General features: G+C 55.2%; 1 protein-coding gene across 1 annotated transcript; it reads right to left on the bottom strand.

Moving 5' to 3' along the window:
* Positions 1-946: 946 nt before the first annotated feature.
* SHC2 (SHC adaptor protein 2) lies at positions 947-19537 on the bottom strand. Its single transcript, XM_081093039.1, has 13 exons — positions 19000-19537; positions 14453-14523; positions 13977-14037; positions 13633-13752; positions 13245-13298; positions 13063-13114; positions 12845-12971; positions 11510-11672; positions 10471-10528; positions 9810-9953; positions 6049-6356; positions 3135-3268; positions 947-1556 (listed from the first exon to the last, which is right to left on the bottom strand). The coding sequence occupies exons 1-12, from the start codon at positions 19471-19473 to the stop codon at positions 3140-3142; spliced, it is 1761 nt and encodes a 586-aa protein (XP_080949165.1). The 5' UTR covers positions 19474-19537; the 3' UTR covers positions 947-1556; positions 3135-3139.
* Between the last annotated feature and the right edge of the window lie 506 nt (positions 19538-20043).

Genomic DNA, 20043 nt, shown 5'->3' with positions numbered 1-20043 from the left:
TGTGGATGGACAGACTGACGAATGAATGAATAATAGATGGATGAGTAGGTGGGTGGATGGACAAACGGATGGATGGGTGGGTGGATGGATGGACAAATGGATGGATGGGTAGGTGGATGGACGGACAAATGGACCAATGGGCGGACTGGTGGCTCTCAGTCTCCATGTCACTGAAATAAGAGACATGACATCAGAGTCCCCTTCTGGCTCTACCTTTGGATGGTTTCACCCCTACTTAGCGGCAGAGCAGAGTGGCTTTTACTCCCCACACCCTTACTAGGCCCCCCAGGTCTGCAGACCCGAACCCTGGGCAGGGATGTGGCCCTGGTGGGCTGTGGAGAGGGCTGGGGACACCTTTGGGAGAGATGCCTCCACGTTTGGGGGCGGAGTTAGAGGAGGGTCCCAGGAGAGTGTGGTCTCTGGGAGGGAGCGTCTCAGAATCCATGTGCAGGAAGTGCTGGAAGGTAGAAGTCGGTGCTGGAGGAGGAAGTGGGCATCAGGGAGAAGTAGGGGCTTTGAGGGTGTGGCTGCATCTCAAGAAAACGGGGAGGAAAGAAGCTGGGATCCCTGAGGGATCAGACCGTGTTCAGGGGCAAGACAGGAGCAACTGGAGGAAAACAAGGAGCTTTTTGTCAGATATATTGGGATATCTCAAGAGAGAGGTTTGTAGCATTGGGGAGATAAATAGGTGTTTCCAAAGAGAAATTAGGGTGCATTTAATAGAGAAATTGGGGTATTCTTATCTCTAAAAATAGAGGTATTTGAGAAATGCTGGGGGAATTCTAGGAGAGCGAGCCACTCTTTTACTCCCCCTAATAGGCCCTCAGCCCCCCACCTCCTCCAGCCCCCAGGAGGCCAAATCTGGTGCCACCTGCCTTTCCACTGGGGAGACTGACTGCAGCCCCCAACCAAGAGGGCCCCTTAATGTGCAGTCGGCTCACGCTCCTCATGGTCATTCCCAAGTTTAATTACAAACAGATTCGAAATGTCCAGTGCAGGTCAATACCCCCAAGATTGCCCCCCACTTCAACATCAGCGTGTGTCCTGGTCTGAGGACCCAAAGCACCTCAATTCTCCCTCAAAAACTGTGCACCCATTTTTCAGGTGAAAACACTGAGTTGGGCCAGAACAGGACTCCAGCTCCAGGCCAGGGACCTGGGAACCTTCCCCTCCCAGGGAGATGAGCTGAAGTCCAGCCAGGAAAAGAGACTGTGTCTCCCTACCCCACCAGGACCTCACCAGGACACCGAGGGATTTCTTTTATATATTTCGTTAAAGGCGAGAAACGGTTCTGTCTTTGGTATGTACACCCTCACTCCAGGCAGAAGAGAGGAGGCAGGGGGCTCGGTGAGAGAGAGGGGGATCTTGGGCCCCCATCTCCTGGCATGGTTGACCTGGCCCAGCAAAGAGTGGGCTGGAGAAGAGAGATTCAAGGCCCACGTGGAGGAAGGAGAGACTGCAGCGGTTCAGCCTGACCAGGGTCCAGAGAAAGGCTGTAAGGCCACAACAGGGACATCTGGGGAGCAGGGACAGGAGCCCGAGGCGGGAACCATCACCTGAAGGAGAAAGCGGAGAAGTCAAGGGTCAGCGGGGACAGCAACCAGAGACCTGGGTTCACGTGTTAGGGACTCCAAACCTTGGTTACACTGCAGTAAAGTGACACAGCAAGGAGGCTCAGGCCCAGGGGCCCGGGTTCAAGTCCCAGCTCCTCCATTTTCTGGCAGTGTGCCCCAGGGGAGAGTCTTAATCTCGGTGCTGTTTCTTCTGCAGAATGAGAACGCTGATAACAGTGCCTGCCTCAGAACCTCGTGGGAGACGTGGGGAGGTGAGCACAGTCCTTAGACACAGCAACGGCTGCATTAGCAACTATGATAATTGCCATCGGCGTCATTTCTCAGGCCACAAACAACTTCGGGGACAGAAGGCAATCAGATCGTACCCTGGCACATGCCCCAGAGCACTGCAGATCACTTCAGGCATTCCACAGGCCCACCCCTGACTCCTGAAGCCCTTCCCCAGACTGGGAACCCCAACTCTGCCAGCAGCCAGGCCTGTCTGGGGGCAGGGAGGAGACCGGCAATGAGTGGGGAGGAGGCAGGAAGAAGACCTTTGTCTTGGGGATAGGAGAACAGCCCAGCCTGGCCCAGAAGCTCCTCTGGCTCAGCCCTTGGGGGAAATTCAGCACCTTCCTTCCCCTTCGGTCCCTCCCTCCCTCCCTGAGCCCAGCTCCAGCTCCCAGGTCCTGGGATCCCCAGGCCCTGTCTCTCCCTCCTCCACAAATGCAGCTCACGTCACTCTACCCCTCACACCCCAGCTCAACCATGTCCTCTCCTGCCTGGCCCAGCCCTGAGTTCACCCCCCGAGCCCTCCTCTCTCACCAGAGAGGTCCTATATCTGCCTGGCCCTTCCCCACTCAAAGCCTTCCTGTGGCTCCCCAGCACCAAAATCGAAAGGCCAAGGGTGCACCTTCTCATCTCACCACCCGCCCTGGCACTCCAGCCCGCAGGACCCAGGCCACACTGGTTCCCTCTTCCAGGGTGGCCAAAGACTGCCTCCTCCTGGAGATCTTTATCACCAATTAAACGGTCACCATAACAACTTAGCCATCCCACTCCTGGGTATAGACCCACCCAAGGGCAATGAAGACACAGGCATACAAACACCTGTACACACATGTTCACCGGGGCCGATGATGAGTGGCCCATCCACACACTGAAAGATTCATCATGGAAAGGAGGTAAGTACTGACTCTCTACAACATGGATGAACCTTGAAGACGTGAGACTCAATGAGAGAAGCCAGATAAACAAAGCCACACAGTGTGAATCCCATTTATGTGAAATGTCCAGAACAGGCCCATCCACAGAGACAGGAAGTGGGTTAGTATTTGTCATGGGCTGGGGGAGGAGGTGGGGAGTGACTACTAAGGGAGACAGGGCTTCTTTGGGGGGTGATGGAATGTTCTGGAATTAGACAGGGGGACGTTGCACAACTCTGTGAAGATACTAAAAACTACTGAGGTAGCCACTGTAATGGGTAAACTGGGTGGCATGTGAATTCTTTCTCAGTTTTTAAAATGAGAAGAAGCGTGATGGATGGGTGATGGCCAGAAGCCAGCAGGGCCAAATACACACCTGGCTCAGGGCTCCCGCTTGACCACACCTCGCAGGTGCAGCTCGCTCTCAGCAGCCACAATGGGCTGCCCATTCTGCAGGTGGTAGTCGATCAGGTGGCTGATGCTCTCAAACAGCACATCCTTCGTCCGAACCTGTGGGGACGGTCTCAGCATCAGCACCGCCAGAGAGCAAGCTGGGGCGAGCCCGGCCTGCTGAACTGGAACCTGCATTTTCCAAGCCTCCCCGTGGCTCTGGTGCACTCAGGTGTGAGCATCACTAGATCCAAGATTTACAGAGTTGGCCTCAGGATTCCAGAACTAATTATCGTTCTGGAGCCACACTTCCTAGCCGGTTGAATAGTGGCCCCAGAATGATATGTCCACACCCTGACTCCTGGAACCTATGAATGAGAATGTATTTGGAAAAAGCATCTTTGCAGATGTGATTAAGTGAAGGGTCTTGAGATGAGCTCATCTGGGTTACCTAGGAGTCCCCAAATCCAGTAACTTGTGTCCTTAAAAGAAGATAATAGCCTGGTTGGCATGCTTAGTGGTTAGAGCATCGGCCTGTGCACGGAAGGGTCGCAGGTTCGATTCCCAGTCAAGGGCACATATCTGGGTTGCAGGTTCAATCCCCAGCCCCTGTTGGGGTGTGTGCAGAAGGCAATCTCTCTCTCTGTATCTCTCTCTCTCCCCTTCCCTCCCTTCTTCTCTCTCAAAATCAGTGGAAAAAGTATCCTCGGGTAAGGATTAACCAAAAAAAAAATAAAAAGAAGAGAACAACTTGGACACAGAGACACAGGAAAAACATGTGAGAAGATGGGGGCAGCGATCAAAATGATGTGTCAACAAGCCAGGGACTAGCAAGGACTGCTGGCGACCATGAGAAGCGGGGAGAGGGGCATGGGACAGATCCTCCCTCAGAGCCTCAAAAGGAACCAGCCCTGCCAACACCCTGATTTCAGACTTCTGGTCTCCAGAGCTGAGAGAGAAGAAATCTCTGTCGCTTTAAGACAGCCAGTTTGTGGTCATTTGGTAGGGCAGCCCTCAGAAATGAATACCCCTGGAATCTCAGAGACACATCTGAAAATCAAAATCACCAAATCCAAAAACCATCTGTGTCTTAGAATGAGAAAATCTTAGCTCACAGCACAGAGACCCTCCGGACCCCTGCTTGCCAGACCTTGCATGGGTAATTCTGGGCTCACTGAGCACATGTCACCTGGACCAGTGGTCGCCAACCGGTGGTCCGCGGACCGCTGGTGATCCGTAAGGTCTGAAAGGTTGGCGACCGCTGACCTGCACAGCAGGCTTAAATGCACCTTTCTGGCCACACAACCACCTTCCACCTGAGTCTGCCCTGTACCAACAGACTAGGAGTGTATGCACACTGAGGGCGGTCCTGAGGATTCTTCTGGACAGGTAAGAGCAGTTGGTAAGCTCTACGGCTTTTAACTCCTCCAAGCACCTACCAACTGAGAAATAACTTGTAAAGCCCAAGGCCCTTGGATGCTGGAAAATATTTCACAAATCTTAGAACTGCTTGTAAATTGGAGCATGTTCTTTTTTATATGTTTTTGTTGATTTTAGAGAAAGAGGAAGGGAGAGGGAGAGAGAGAGAAACATCGATCCATTGCCTCCTGCACGCACCCCAACCTGGGATTGCACCTGAAACCCGGGTATGTGCCCTGACCAGGAATCGAACCAGCGACCCTTTGGTGCATGGGATGATGCTCAAACCAACGGAGCCACACTGGCCAGGCTGGAACGTGTTTTGTAATAACTGAAATGCTTTAGGAACTGTAGAAGACCAAATCTCATTGACTCAAAGCAGCTGTTAGATGCATCACCATTTCATGAGCCATGGTGGTGGAAGGGGAACATGAAAAATGAAATAATAATCTGTTCAAAGATGCAACTGATGGGTAAAATAAATAACTAAATAATTCAGGCCCTGGCCAGTGTGCTCAGTTGACTGAAATATCCCAGGTTCAATTCCCGGTCAGGGCACACGCCCAGTTTGGGGGCTCCATCCCGGTCGGGGGTGCATGCAGAGGCAGCTGATTGATGTTTCTCTCTCTCTCTCTCTCTCTCTCTCTCTCTCTCTCTCTCTCTTCCTTTCCCTCTCTCTCTCCCCCCCTTTCTCTCTCAAAAAAATCAATAAAAATATTTTTAAAAAACACAAATTTATTATCTAAAAAGGGGAAAATTTTTTATATAATTCAGACTTCAAAAAAAGTAATTCAGACCTCAGAGACGTCAAAATGAGAGGAAAGAAAAGTGTGCATCAGAGGGCTGAAGCATTCAGTAACTTCAGACCTTAAGACCCTTATAAACTGCAACCTGCTTTGGAACCCTAAAATACACTAGAAACTGAACATTTCGTATTGATCAAAGACATCACTATTTGTAAGATGCACTGGTGATAATAGAATATGAAAAAAAGTGCATCTTACAATTGTTGAGATATGATATTTTGTAAACCCTGAAAGGCCTTGAAATTGGAAAAGATTTTGTAAACCCATAACGCCTTATAGACTAAGAAATAATCCGAATATCCAAAAATTCTTAAACTGGAAAATAGTTTGTAATTCTAAAGCACCTGGTAAACAGAACAGAATCTGTAAACATAAAGGCTTTGTAATCCGAAAAAATACTTCATTAAACCTAAAGGGTGCTAAGGAGATGGGCACCCCACACCCCGCCACCCCACACCCCCTCAACCCTCCCACACCCCACACCCCCACCCCCTCCTAGCCAGCCCTCCGCGCCTGGCCCTGCATCCCAGCCTGAAGCCTGGCCCGGCTCCCAGACGCCGCCGGCCACGCCCCCACCCGCCCCGGAGCGTCGCAAGCCCGGCTCAGCCTCCGGCCCGGCCTCGCCCCACCCCTCGGCCCACACCCAGCCCCGGCCCCCGCCCACGTCCACCTTACCACGCCCTCGGGGTCCACAAGAAGCAGGTGCTTGGGCTGCCCCGCGTGCATGCCCGTGAGCACGTACTGCCCGGGGTTGGTGACGCTGTCGCGCACGAGGAAGTCCCCGTCGGCTCGCAGCAGTTTCTCCGCCGCCCGACGGCTCATCTGGCCGTGGTACCAGGGCTCCTGCCGCAGCTGCTCCTCCGTGGGGGCGATGGGGGCCCTGCGGGTGGGGGGGCTGGGCCACTGGTCCTCCGAGGGAAGGGAGGCTGCTGCGCCCGCGGCCACGGAGCACTCGTGCAGCTTCAGCGCATCCTCGAAGGGTCCTGCGGGCAAGGACGGGGTGCGGGAGGCAGGGGGTGGGCAGCTGCCTCCTGCTGGGAAGGAAGGGGGCTGGACAGGAGGAAGGACCCGCCCTCGGGACCCGGGTAACATTGATGGAGCACCTACTGTGCATCACACCTGCACTGAGCCCACCACAGTGGGTCATTGGCTATGCACTGTGTGCGGGCCAGGCGTGTGCTGGTCTGCGTGCTGTGTACTCAGTGTGCGCTGTGTGTTGTGTGCTCTGTGTGTGTGCAGTGTGTGTGCTGAGTGTGTGCTGTGCTGAGTGTGTGCTGTGCTGTTTGTGCTGAGTGTGTGCTGTGTGCTGAGTGTGTGCTTTATGCTGTGTGTGCTGAGTGTGTGCTGTGCTGAGAGTGTGCTGCATGCTGTGTGTGCTGTGTGCTGAGTGTGTGCTATATGCTGTGTGTGCTGAGTGTGTGCTGTGCTGAGTGTGTGCTATATGCTATGTGTGCTGAGTGTGTGCTATATGCTGTGTGTGCTGAGTGTGTGCTATATGCTATGTGTGCTGAGTGTGTGCTGTGCTGAGTGTGTGCTGTGCGCTGAGTGTGTGCTTTATGCTGTGTGTGCTGAGCGTGTGCTGTGCTGAGAGTGTGCTGCATGCTGTTTGTGCTGTGTGCTGAGTGTGTGCTATATGCTGTGTGTGCTGAGTGTGTGCTGTGCTGAGTGTGTGCTATATGCTATGTGTGCTGAGTGTGTGCTTTATGCTGTGTGTGCTGAGTGTGTGCTGTGCTGAGTGTGTGCTGTGCGCTGAGTGTGTGCTTTATGCTGTGTGTGCTGAGTGTGTGCTGTGCTGAGAGTATGCTGCATGCTGTGTGTGCTGTGTGCTGAGTGTGTGCTATATGCTATGTGTGCTGAGTGTGTGCTATATGCTATGTGTGCTGAGTGTATGCTGAGTGTGTGCTGTGCTGAGTGTGTGCTATATGCTATGTGTGCTGAGTGTGTGCTGAGTGTGTGCTATATGCTATGTGTGCTGAGTGTGTGCTGAGTGTGTGCTATATGCTGTGTGTGCTGAGTGTGTGCTGTATGCTGTGTGTGCTGAGTGTATGCTGAGTGTGTGCTGTGCTGAGTGTGTGCTATATGCTATGTGTGCTGGGTGTATGCTGAGTGTGTGCTGTGCTGAGTGTGTGCTATATGCTATGTGTGCTGAGTGTGTGCTGAGTGTGTACTATATGCTGTGTGTGCTGAGTGTGTGCTGTATGCTGTGTGTGCTGAGTGTATGCTGAGTGTGTGCTGTGCTGAGTGTGTGCTGTATGCTGTGTGTGCTGAGTGTATGCTGAGTGTGTGCTGTGCTGAGTGTGTGCTATATGCTATGTGTGCTGAGTGTGTGCTGAGTGTGTGCTGTATGCTATGTGTGCTGAGTGTGTGCTGTATGCTGTGTGTGCTGAGTGTGTCCTGTATGCTGTGTGTGCTGAGTGTGTGCTGTGCTGTGTGTGCTGAGTGTGTGCTGAGTGTGTACTATATGCTGTGTGTGCTGCATGCTGTGTGTGCTGTGTGTGTGCTATATGCTATGTGTGCTGAGTGTGTGCTGTATGCTGTGTGTGCTGAGTGTGTGCTATGCTGAGGGTGTGCTGTGCTGTGTGTGCTGAGTGTGTGCTGTGTGCTGAGTGTGTGCTGTGCTGTGTGTGCTGAGTGTGTGCTATGCTGAGGGTGTGCTGTGCTATGTGTGCTGTGTGCTCAGTGTGTGCTGTGTGTGTGCTATGCTGAGGGTGTGCTGTGCTGTGTGTGCTGAGTGTGTGCTGTGTGCTCAGTGTGTGCTGTGCTGTGTGTGCTGAGTGTGTGCTGTGTGCTCAGTGTGTGCTGTGCTGTGTGTGCTGAGTGTGTGCTGTATGCTGAGTGTGTGCTGAGTGTGTGCTGTGCTGTGTGTGTGCTGAGTGTGTGCTGTGTGTGCTGAGTGTGTGCTATGCTGAGGGTGTGCTGTGCTGTGTGTGCTGAGTGTGTGCTGTGTGTGCTGAGGGTGTGCTGTGCTGTGTGTGCTGAGTGTGTGCTGTGCTGTGTGTGCTGAGTGTGTGCTGTGTGCTCAGTGTGTGCTGTGCTGTGTGTGCTGAGTGTGTGCTGTGCTGTGTGTGCTGAGTGTGTGCTGTGTGCTGAGTGTGTGCTGTGCTGTGTGTGCTGAGTGTGTGCTGTGTGTGCTGAGGGTGTGCTGTGCTGTGTGTGCTGAGTGTGTGCTGTGCGCTCAGTGTGTGCTGTGCTGTGTGTGCTGAGTGTGTGCTGTGCTGTGTGTGCTGAGTGTGTGCTGTGTGTGCTCAGGGTGTGCTGTGCTGTGTGCTGAGTGTGTGCTGAGTGTGTGCTGTGTGCTCAGTGTGTGCTGTGCTGTGTGTGCTGAGTGTGTGCTGTGTGCTCAGTGTGTGCTGTGCTGTGTGTGCTGAGTGTGTGCTGTATGCTGAGTGTGTGCTGAGTGTGTGCTGTGTGCTCAGTGTGTGCTGTGCTGTGTGTGCTGAGTGTGTGCTGTATGCTGAGTGTGTGCTGAGTGTGTGCTGTGTGCTGTGTCTGCTAATGGGAGCCTGGCGAGAAGCACCTCTTTCTCCACAGGGGTTGCTGGGCTCTGTGGTGACCAGAGGGGACAGCCTGCCTCCCAAGGAGCTCACATCCAGCTCCTCCTTCCCCATCGGAGGATTGTTGTGAGGAGCCAGTGAGGCCGCGCTTAGTCCGGTGCCTGGCTCACCGGAGGTGCTCAGCAGAGCCACCGCATGTTGTTATTGCAATAAGATAGCCAGTTGTCAGGTGGCAAACATTGTGAAGAAAGACATTTCCAGCTGGCTTGGGAGGTGCCCAAGGAAGGCCAACTAGGGAGGTGTCCTGAAGGAGGGACCACTCTGCCTGGCCAACATGGGGACCACACCTCCCACAGTGCTGTGGGAGAGGATGGGACTGTGGGGGAGATAAGAAGGCATTTTGAACACAAGCCCCCTCCATCAGACTGAGCCCTCCCTCAGGCCCAGGCAGAAGGAAGGAACAAGCTCTACCATCGACTATCAGGACCTGATTAGGACCCCCTCATTGGACTAGGGGTCCCCCAGAGAGCAGACAGTGCCTCCCCCATTAGGCTGGGATTCCCATCAGAATGGTTTTGGGCCTCCTCCCTCCCTCAAACCATGGAGTCACATGAGGATGGAGCTCAAATCCCTCCTCAGACCCAATGGTAGGGAGCTAGGCCTCCCCCAACAGACTGAAGAGTCCCCCAAAGAAAAGGGGCTGAGCCTCCCCCATCATACTAGCCACTCTTTCTAGTTATATGAACTAGGCCTCTTCCATCAGACTGGGGCCCCACAGAGGGGGAGGCTCACCTCCCTTTCAGACTAGGGAGTCCCGTAGGAAACAGACTTCCCACCCCACCAACATCAACTTGGAAAGTCCCAGGGGGAGAAGTCCCCAGGGGAGGAGGCTGTGCCGCCCCCCTGAGACCGTCCCCCTCAGAATGGCTTGTCCCCACATACGCATGTCAAACAGGTCCTTCTTAGGGCTGTCCTCGGGCTGCAAAGGCTCTGAGGCGTCCAGGCCCTGCGTGTTGACGTACAGGTGGTCCTCGTAGTCTCGGGGCCCCTGGGCATCTGCCTGCACGTAGCCATCCCCTGGCGGGGCTGGGGAGGATAGAAGGGACGGCGAGGTCAGCTGGTGGAGCCAGGGGAACCCTGAGGCCCTAGGGCACAGAGGAGGGCAGGACGGGACCCAACCTGGGGGCCCCACCACACCCATCTCACCCTAAGAAGGAAGCCGCATGCCCATTTGAGCAGCACCATCAAGAGCGGAAAACCCCAAAGATACCCAATCAGGGGTGGGGGGCACCAGAGTCCCTACTCTGGTGGGACAGCCAGAGGGAACAGCCACCCACCCAGCCTGCCCCCATCTGCCAGGCAGGAAAGCGGCCCAGGGGGCCAGAGAGTTCCAGTTTCCAAAGAAGCCAGAAACCTCCATGAAAAAAGAAAAAGAAACCAATGCTGTCAGATCTCACAACAGCTTGTGGAGAGAATACAGTCTCACAAGTGAAAGTGAAATGATGCAGAGAGGAGAATCGGTGAAGGGGGACCCAGGCACCCAGTGGGGGAGGGGAGGGGAGGGGCCGGGCCACCCCTATGGCCCAAGGGCACCCTACCCTACCTGAGGGGCCCAGCTCCCAGTGCAGGCCATGGGTGTCTCTTCGAGGAGGAGATGCTCCCTGGAAAAGAAAGTGAGGGTTCCTCCTGCAATATGCAAGCCCCTCTTCCAGCATTCCCACCCAATCCGCCTAAATCACTGGGGACATAAGTCAGATGGGAAGCGCAGCTCCCACCCTCTAACCCAGTGGTTCTCAACCTTCCTAATGCCGCGACCCTTTAATACAGTTCCTCATGTTGTGGTGACCCCCAACCATAAAATTATTTTCGTTGCTACTTCATAACTGTAATTTTGCTACTGTTATGCATCGTAATATAAATATCTGATATGCAGGATGCATTTTCATTGTTACAAATTGAACATAATTAAAGCACAATGACTAATCACAAAAACAATATGTAATTATATACTCCGAGTATGTGTTTTCCGATGGTCTTAGGCGACCCCTGTGAAAGGGTCTTTGAACCCCCAAAGGGGTCGCGACCCACAGGTTGAGAACCGCTGCTCTAACCCTTCCCCCAAGCCCTGGCTCTCCAACTGCCGGGTGTCCACCAGGCCCAGCTTCGCATCCACGGCCCACCTCTGCTACAGCTTCATAAGGCCATCTCCCCTCCGGAAGGTGGTCTGCATGCACCCTCCTGCCACCCAGTACATGCTATTCTCTCCTTCCCTGCACTGCTCTCCTGGGCAACTCCTATTCACCCGTCAGAGCCCAGCCCAAACACGGCTTCCTCAGGAAAGCGCACCTGACCACAGACAAGTCAATCTCCCTTTTGTACATTCTTGTTACCTTCCTTGTAAGCCCTTTGCACAGCCCTGATTAAATCACTGATATAATTATTTGCTCAGTGTCTGAGTGTATACATCTGAAGGGTCTAGAACAGATCTGTGCAGTCTGGTAAGGAGGGAAAGGTAGGGGGCCTGAGAGACCCTCCGCTAGGATCGAGAACAGGAACAGAAGGAAAAGCTAGGGACAAGGCCAAAGGAGTCAGCACGTGGGGACAGCTTCCCGTCCCTCCCCCATGAGTCCACAGGCACTGACCTGGCTGACAGCCCCCAGGGCCCCGAGGGCACAGGGCTGTGTCAAGGTGAGCCTGGAGTCCACCAGTCCTCCCAGGGGCGGCTCCTTCCCTGGGATGCTGTTGTAGTAATTGTGTTCCATGTCCTCCTCATCCCCCCAGGCCGACTCCTCCATCCCGGTCAGCCTGAAGACAGACAGCAAGCAGGAGCATAGGCAGGGACCGGGTACCCAGGGCACAAGGAACAGGGACGCCAAGACCTGGGGGCTGGAGCTCTGAGGGGTGGGTGGAAAACGCCAGGCCCAAGGGGACTCTGCTCACACCTCCCATCCGCTGAGCCTTCACCCAGGAAACGCTTGCTGGGTACTGCCTTTCTCTTCCCTCCCTTATACAGTGGGACATGGCACAGCTACAGCAGGTCCTCAGAAAAGGTGGTCTCCGTGTCTTTCTATCGGCTTCTGGCCTGGCCAGGCAGCCAGGACACATCAGACTTGCACCCAGGACCGGGATGCCTGCTGTGCGTGATGGTGAGACACCCTCGGCATTTAAAACGCCGTCACCGTCTGGCCCTGTGGTGGCACCTGCAGAAATGTATCCCACTAGCGCTCGTTCAAGTAAGCATGGTTCCTAAGAGCAAAACGGGGGAGACCACCGCCTGCCCCTCAATCAGGCACAAACCACAGGCTCCAGTTCGGGCAGCAGTGCAGGACTGTGCCGCCCATGGAGGCGGCAGCAGCTCCAGGTGCCCAGCAATGGCAGGTGAAAGCCACCAGGCACGTGTGACAGATGTGCAAACCCATAAGAAAGGCAAAGAAGCCATCGCATCCGGGAAAGGCCTCACGCTGCACTGTGAATTCCTCTTCCTTAGTGTATGCTTATTTGAATTTCTAACAATTAATAGGTATTTAAGTAGCTGAGAGCAGGGGTCAGCCCAGGAGCCACACAACGTTTCAACGGTTAAGAAAACAGCCAAAGAACAATATTTGGCGGCATGGTGAAAGTTCATGAAATTCGGATTTGGGTGTCTATAAATACTGTTTTGCTGGCACGCGGCCCATCCATTGCTTTATTACCCTCCACAGCTGCTTTCACAGACAACAGCCAAGACGCTGAAAATATTGACTGTCTGGGCCTTTGCAGAAGCGTGGACGGCCTCTGTCTGCACTAATGACAATAGTGACGGGAGCGCTGACTGGCTCCTGAATCCTCACCTCAGCCCAGGGAGTAGGGGCTGCTTTCATCTGGGTTTTACAGCCACGGGAATGGGGATCCTGTGATGAGCTTGCAGGGAGCACGGGGGGGGGGGGGGGGGAGACACAGTAGACCCAAGCCCAGGAGGAGCAGGTGGGGGCTGGTACCTTTCAGGGGGGACGACCACCTTGGGGGGGCTGTGCAGGTACTGTTTGAAGCGCAGCTCGAAGGCTTGCCCCACGGTGCTGATGACGCTCTGGGCGAGGCCCTCGCAGCACTCCAGGATGTGGCAGGCTGGGGGGTCGTTTGTGACAGCATCAGTGTGGCCTGGCAGCTGACTCGGTCTACACCGGGGCCCCCCCCCACCACACCCACTGGACCTCACCTCTCTGGTTGATGGGGTCCTTGGCGACATAGGCCACATAATCTGTCATGTCCTGGGGAGAGAGGGGCGGGGTGAGAGGGGCCGGCTGGGCCTGCCTGGGCCCACTGACCAGGATTCCTGGCTGCCCACCTCCAGCAATGCAGGGGACAGAGGTGGCCAAGGCCACCCACCCAGCCCCTTACCGTGTCGCCACCCGACGCGAAGGAAATGGACTGCATGTGGTGGTTGGCGATGATCTGCCAGAGAGACACATGCGGTCACAGGCTGTCCTGAGGTCAGGGACCTGAGGCTCGGGCGGGCACTAGACCAGGGCCACAGGGAGGGGACTGGCACATACAGACACACAGACACACACAGGTACACACTAGATGCCAGGAGCACCCCCAGTGGTGACAGCTGTGGGGCTCTGTGAGGGCAGCGGCTGCATCCCTCCTGAGGGTGGGGCCTCAGCTCACCTCCAGGTGAACGTGTCACATGAAGCCCTGCACCCACCATCCCTCCGGGCTTCACCTCATGGGAGTCCGCGGAGCCTGCCCTTCTGGGGCTGAGGACAGGCCACATGGCCCTCACCTGGCGTGTGGCAGGCACAGAGAGGTTGAGGCCATCAGTAGAGATGCTGACGGCAATGCTCATGCCAGCGAAGCGCAGGTTGCTCTTGCCCAGGATGGAGGCCAGCGCCTTGTTGGGGGCCTGAGGGGGCAAAGGGCCACAGGGTGGGGGACCTGAGGGAGTAGAGGGCTGTAGGGTGGGGGGCTTGGAGGGGCAACACAGGGTCACAGAGCGGGCAGGACAGGGCTGCAGGGTGGGGGGCCCAGGCTCTCGGTGGGGGCTGCAGAGGGGCTCCAGCTGGGCAGGGAATGGGGAAGGAGATGTCCCCTCCAGCCCCACTCGGAGCCCATAAGCCCATCACCAACCTTCCTCTTCCAGGAGCCCCGGACTCCAGGCACAGCCTCATGGAGTCGGTTGATGGCCTCCCTGTGGGGGGACGGGAAGGGAGCTTAGAGGTCTTGGGGAGAGGGATCTGGGGAGGGGCAGGAGCTCAGAGAACAGTGGAGGTCAGAGGGTAATGGGCTGAAAAAAGGGGTGCAGTGGACCCTGAGATGAGGCGGGCTCAGAGGAGCGAGGGGATGAGAGGCAGGGGTGCTGGGGTACCTGGGGAGAAGAGGAAGGGACAGAGGCACGGGGTGGGTTCCTGGGCATCTGGCAGATACCCTCCTCAGCTGCTTCTCTCAGTGGGTATTAGATTCAACACAACCCCTGAACTTAGACCCCAACTTCTGTGTGGCCACAGGCATTGAGAGGATGACCTCTGCTAAGGGCAGAGCCAATGAAACCAGCTTCCTGGACCCCTAACCCCATCCCAGCTTCCACAGCCATCTGGAAGGCTCACCTGGTGACCTGGGTGCGAGTATTGAAGTCCAGGGATCGCATGGAGCGTAGCACCTCGATGCAGCCCATGTACTAAGGGAAGAAATAACGGGGTGAACTGGTGGAGCCCATAGAACCAGCGGAGGAGCCCAGCTGGGGCTGACAGATGAGCTCTCTGCCTCCTTTCCTGCACCTGCTGGATTCCAGTCCTTCCTTCTGTCCTTGACAATGTCCAGCCTCAGAGTCTTTGCACCTGCTGTTCCCTCCCATCTATTTTCATACTGATTCCTCCCGATCCCCAGACTCAGCCTCACCTCCTCAGAGCCGGCCTCCCTGGCTCTACATAATTTGTTCCACAGAACCTGGTTGATTCCTCCAAGCTCATTAAACTATCTGTTCAGCCCTAGCTGGTTTGGCTCAGTGGATAGAGTGCTGGCCTGCGGACTGAAAGATCCTGGGCTTGATTCCAGTCAAGGGCATGTGCCTGAGTTGCAGGCTTGATCCAGAATGGGGGGTGTACAGGAGGAGGCCGATAGGTGATTCTCTCGTCATTGATGTTTCTGTCTCTTTCTCCCTCTCCCTTCCTCTCTGAAGTCAATAAAAATATCTACACTAATAAAAGAGAAAAATGGTAATTGGCGTACGACGATACCCTTTTCATTGGCTAATCAGGGCTATATGCAAATTAACTGCCAACTAAGATTGGCAGTTAACTGCCAACAAGATGGCGGTTAATTTGCATATGTAGGCACAATGCAGGGAGGCGAAAGGAAAAGCAGGAAGAAGCCCCCTGCCACTGAAAGTGATCTGAAACCTAGGGGGGAGCTAAGAGCTGGGGGGCAGGGCAAAGGCAGCCCCAGCCATGATCGGAGAATCAGGTGCCTTTGCCGCCCTGGCCAGTGATAGCAGGAAGTAGGGGTGGAGCCAGCGATGGGAGCTGGGCACGGTCGAAGCTGGCAGTCCCAGGAGCTAGGGGCCCCTTGCCTGGGCCTAAAGCGAAGCCCAAGATCGCGGGGCCGCTGCAGCTGTGGGTCCCCGCTGCCCGGGCCGGACACCTAGGCCAGAGGCGTCAGGCCTGGGCAAGGGGCGGATCCTGCGATTGGAAGGTGATGGAGGTCAACGCCTGAGGGCTCCCAGTATGTGAGAAGGGGCAGGCTGGGCTGAGGGACACTCCCCCCCCCCTCGCCCCACACCCAGTGCACGAATTTCGTGCACCGGGCCCCTAGTCTATAATAATAGAAGGGCAATATGCTAATTAGACCAGATGTCATTCCAGATGTCCTTCCAGAAGAAGCCAGGGCTGGAGGGAAGCCCTCCCAGGTGCCAGCTGGAAGCCGGTGCCAGCAGCTAGGGGGAAGGAAGGCTTACTCTTGCACGAATTTTGTGCATCAGGCCTCTAGTATTTAAAACAAGTAAATAAATAAACTATCTGTTCAATCTCTTTTTCTGTTCCACTATAACACAAGCCCAGGAGGACCAGGATGGTGGTCATCTTGCCCACTTTGTGTCCCAGAGCCCAGCACAGGGCCTGCAAGCAGACAGGATGGAGACCGTCTGGCCTATGAAGCCCAACGCACTGACTATCTGTGATCCATTACAGAAAAGCATGGTCCTGCCTAGATCACCATTTCCCTGGAAAGGTAATTCAGGATCTCCAAGAGAAAATGCTGAGGGACAGAGGAGGTGGAAACGACCAGCAGAGTTCCCAGGCAGCTTCTACTGCTGCCAAGGGTGGGGGCCTGGGCAACAGACGATGGCCATAACCATCCCCCCAGATTCTAGGCTGCTGTAGGGTAACTGGTACAATTGGAGAGCAACGTGGCAGCATCACAAGATCCCATTGGCATGAAATGTCAGAAAAGGCAAATCCACAGAGACAGAGAGTGGGTCTGCAGTTGCCAGGAGCTGGAAGGGGTGAATGATGGGGGTGACTGTTCATGGAGACAGGGCTTCCTATGGGGCTGATAGAATGTTCTGGAACTAGATAGTGGTGATGGTTGCATAACCCTGTGAATATACTAAATGCCACAGAATTGTACACTTTAGGATGATTAATAATTAAATTTTTCATGTGAATTTTACCTCAATTTTTAAGGTAAACTATGGTGATAGAAGCTGGGATAATGGGAGTGCTGTGGGCAGTGCCAGCGAGGAGGGCACCAGGCAGCTGTCTAGCTCAGTGTGGGCTCCATGCACCTGAGATTTGCTTACACACTGTGCTATATGTATGTTGTCCCTCAATTTTAAAGTCTGACCAAGGAAAAAAGTACATCCCACAGATACTTATTAATTACTAGTGGCCCAGTGCACAGATTCCTGCACATTGAAAGGAAATTAATTAGAAGATTCGTGTGGGAATTACATTACTGCAAAAAGTTACATGTCAAAATAGTATATAGAATATAGTATTATAAATTAAAAAGCAAACTATTTTAATATCGCTATTTGCCCTTTATAATAGAAGTGTCTGAGATGAAAGAAAATTATTAAAATGTATATGAAAATAATATATAAATTGATAAATAAATAAACCATATTCTGTCGATGCTGCCGCTTTCTTTCAGCTTCAGAGGTATGTTGTGCCAATAGCTGGTCTTCGGATACACTCTGGCGTCGCCTGTGATTGGCACCAGTGAGAGCTTTATATGCATTGCGCATGCTGAGTCAACATTTATTTTTAAATGGCCAGTGCGGGTCACATGTACCAGTTGGTCTGAGGACGGACGGTAGGTCGCTTAGTCTTTTATATATACAGAAGATAAAGGAAACACATGGTAACTTTGCCAGGGAGAAATGTCACCTTAACCAAGGTGTTAGTTTCCTGGGACCGCATAACAAAGCACCACAAACTGGACAGCTTAAAACAACAGGGATGTATCCTCTCTAATTCTGGAAGCCAGGCGTCCAGCGTCGAGGTGCTGACCAGGCTGAGCTCGGACTGAAGAATCCGGAGAGGGTCATCCTCGTCTACTCCAGCTTCCCGTGGTGGTGGCCAGCAATCCTTGATTTGCAGACACATCAGACCAGTGATTGCCTCCATCTTCACATGGACTTCTCCCTGCATATCTACATCCAAGTTTCCCTCTTGGATCCCCAGTCATATGAGATTTAGGGTTCCTAATATAGTATGATCCCATCTCAACCTGGTAACATAGGCAAAGACTCTATTTCCAAATAAATTCACATGCTGAGGTTCTAGTGGGCATGAATTTTGGGGGACACCATTCTCCCCAGTGCACTAAGTGATCACCGTTTCCAGTATGAGTATTGGGCCACAATGGCACCCCAGCCTCCTGATTCGAAACACGGGGGAGATGCAGCACGCCCCTGTGCTTCCTGCCCCAAATGCACAGCCTGAGCAAACGCCAGTCTGAAGCCAAATGGTGTGCACTCGTCAAAAGCTGGGACACCCCTGGCGTTTCTCGCACTGACATCAGGCCATATTCCTTTTGTGTTGTTGTCCAAATTTTCCTCTTCTTATAAAGACACCTGTCATTGCATTAGCGCCACCTCACTCCAGGATGACCTCATTTTAACTTGATTACATCTACAAAGACCCTATTTCTAAATGAGGCCACGTCCGCAGGTTCAATGGGCATGAATGTGGGAAGGACACTATTCAACCTGTTCCAGAGGAGGGGGATTTGGTAAAGGCAGCAAAGGTATAACTAAATGCAAACATCACTTTGCAGGGTGCTGGTTCCAAAAGGCCAGCAGAGACGTGAATACTGCCCAATGGTCAATGACACTCTGGGATGCCTGATAACTTCCGTACATGTAAAGATGAACTGCGGGTGTGCAGGAAGACAGCTAGCTCAGGACACCTTAGGGAGGCATTTAACAGCGAGTGTCATGCATGCACTGGCAGCTCACTCCTAGTGGCTCACCAGGGATAGATAAACTGCGCCTAGAGAATGTAACATTTTAACAGTCATAGGTGCAGGCGCACAGGCGATCCATTCGTCCAGCGTTTCCGTATGTTTGAAAGGTTCATAATAATAAAATTTTTAAAAAGCTGGGATAAAGACCCATTCCTCTACTACCCCACATTCTAGGTCCCCAGTCTCACACGTCGAATCCTGAGGTCTGGCTGGGCGCCGCCCCTTTGTAAATACCCCTTCCCTGCGCCCCCTACCTCAGGCCAAGGTCGCGGCGGGTTCCGGTTCTGCTGTCTGCGAAGGAGCTTTTAATGGGGGTCTGGGTAGCAGAATGCCCCCACCTAATCCCCTTGGTCCAGACTCTCCCGCCCGAACCGAATGGGGCGGGGGTGGGGGGAAATGCTTGATCTGCGCATGCGTGTCCCCCACCCACCTGCGGGCCTCTGCCCGCCTCTCCACACGTGATGCCGTGGGAACCCCGACCCCAGCACCTCCCGGCTGGGGGCGCTCAGCGGAGATCGGGCGGGAGATGGGGGCCTGGAGTGTTGGGGAGAGAAGGAAGGATGGAGAGGAGACACCTGGCCCTCAGGGTCCGGGGTGTCCGAGAGAAAGAAGTGGGGGAGGGGAGCCCCAGCCCCCAGGTTGAAGTGTCCGAGGATGGCACCCCCGCAGACCCGGCTGGCGCACTCACCCGAACGATGTAGGAGACCCCGGGCCCCAGGACCCTGGCGTCTGGGTGTAGCCAGCCGTGCGCTGGCTTGTGGATGAAGCTTCCTTTGCGGATCCACTCGTCGGCGGCGGCGTCTGCGGCCCCAGCCGTCCCCCGCGCGCCCCGCGACCCCCGCGTCCCGGCAGTCCGGCAGCGGCTGAGAGTCGGCAGGGGGCAGGGCGCGGCGCAGCGCGGCTCGCAGGCGCCCAGGACCGCGGCCGCCAGCCCGGGGACGCTAGCCGGGCCGGCGGGTTCGGCCGGCGGATCGGCGCCCCCGGCAGCTCCTGCGCCCCCCGCCGCCCGCGCCGCTGCCGGGCCGCGGCCCAGGAAACCCGCCGGAGCGGCGAACTTCCACTGTGGCATGCGCGGGAGCAGCGCGCAGAAGGTGGTGGGCGCCTCGGGCTCCGGGGGCGCTGGAGGCGCGGGGGGCGCGCGCCCGCCGGGACCCTGCGTCATGGCCGCGGCCGCCGGACCGAGCCCGACCGGGCGCTGAGCCTGACGCGGAGGAGGCCCTCTCTCTCCCTCCCGCTCCCTCCCCGCCCCCGGCCCGGTGATGTCATCCGCCCGGCCCAGCGCGCAGCCGCGGGGGGCTGCGCCCCTGGGACCCCGGCCCTCGGCGTCCCGGCGCCTGGCGGGGCGGCTGGGTAGGGAAACTGAGGCCCGCCGAGTGCAAGGCGCTAACTTCGGTCTGGCCGTCAGGGAGGGAGATGTTTCCAAGCCAGGACCCGGGCGTGGATCCCCTACTTTGCCCCCCACCCGTAGACCAAGTTCCTGGGACAGAAGTGGGAGAGACTTAGAAATCACTTCCCCTTCTTCCCTTTTTGACTGATGGGGAAACTGAGGCCTGGAGAGGAGCGGAGGCGCGGTGAGAGAAGAGAGCCCCAACCCCAAGGTCAGCCCCCTCCATTTTCACTGCTCCAGCCGGAAGGTACTCCAATAGGGAAACTGAGACCCAGGGAGGGAAGGGGTCTGCCTGGAGGCCGTGCCAGGCTGGGTTGGCTGGGTCTGCAGTGGGAGGCTCAGAGC

Source organism: Myotis nattereri, assembly GCF_964212035.1.
Source record: "Myotis nattereri genome assembly, chromosome: 5".
NCBI classification, from domain to species: domain Eukaryota; kingdom Metazoa; phylum Chordata; class Mammalia; order Chiroptera; family Vespertilionidae; genus Myotis; species Myotis nattereri.
The sequence above is the reverse complement of the archived record's forward strand: the minus strand, read 5'-3'. Positions and strand labels throughout refer to the sequence as shown.

Coding starts and splice junctions, on each gene's coding strand:
- SHC2 (XM_081093039.1), bottom strand. CDS start 19,473: ATGACGCAGGGTCCCGGCGGGCGCGCGCCCCCCGCGCCTCCAGCGCCC. Junction 11,673..12,844: donor GTGGTCGTCCCCCCTGAAAG/GTACCAGCCCCC, acceptor GTCTGTCTTCAG/GCTGACCGGGATGGAGGAGT. Junction 9,954..10,470: donor CTGGGAGCTGGGCCCCTCAG/GTAGGGTAGGGT, acceptor TATCCTCCCCAG/CCCCGCCAGGGGATGGCTAC.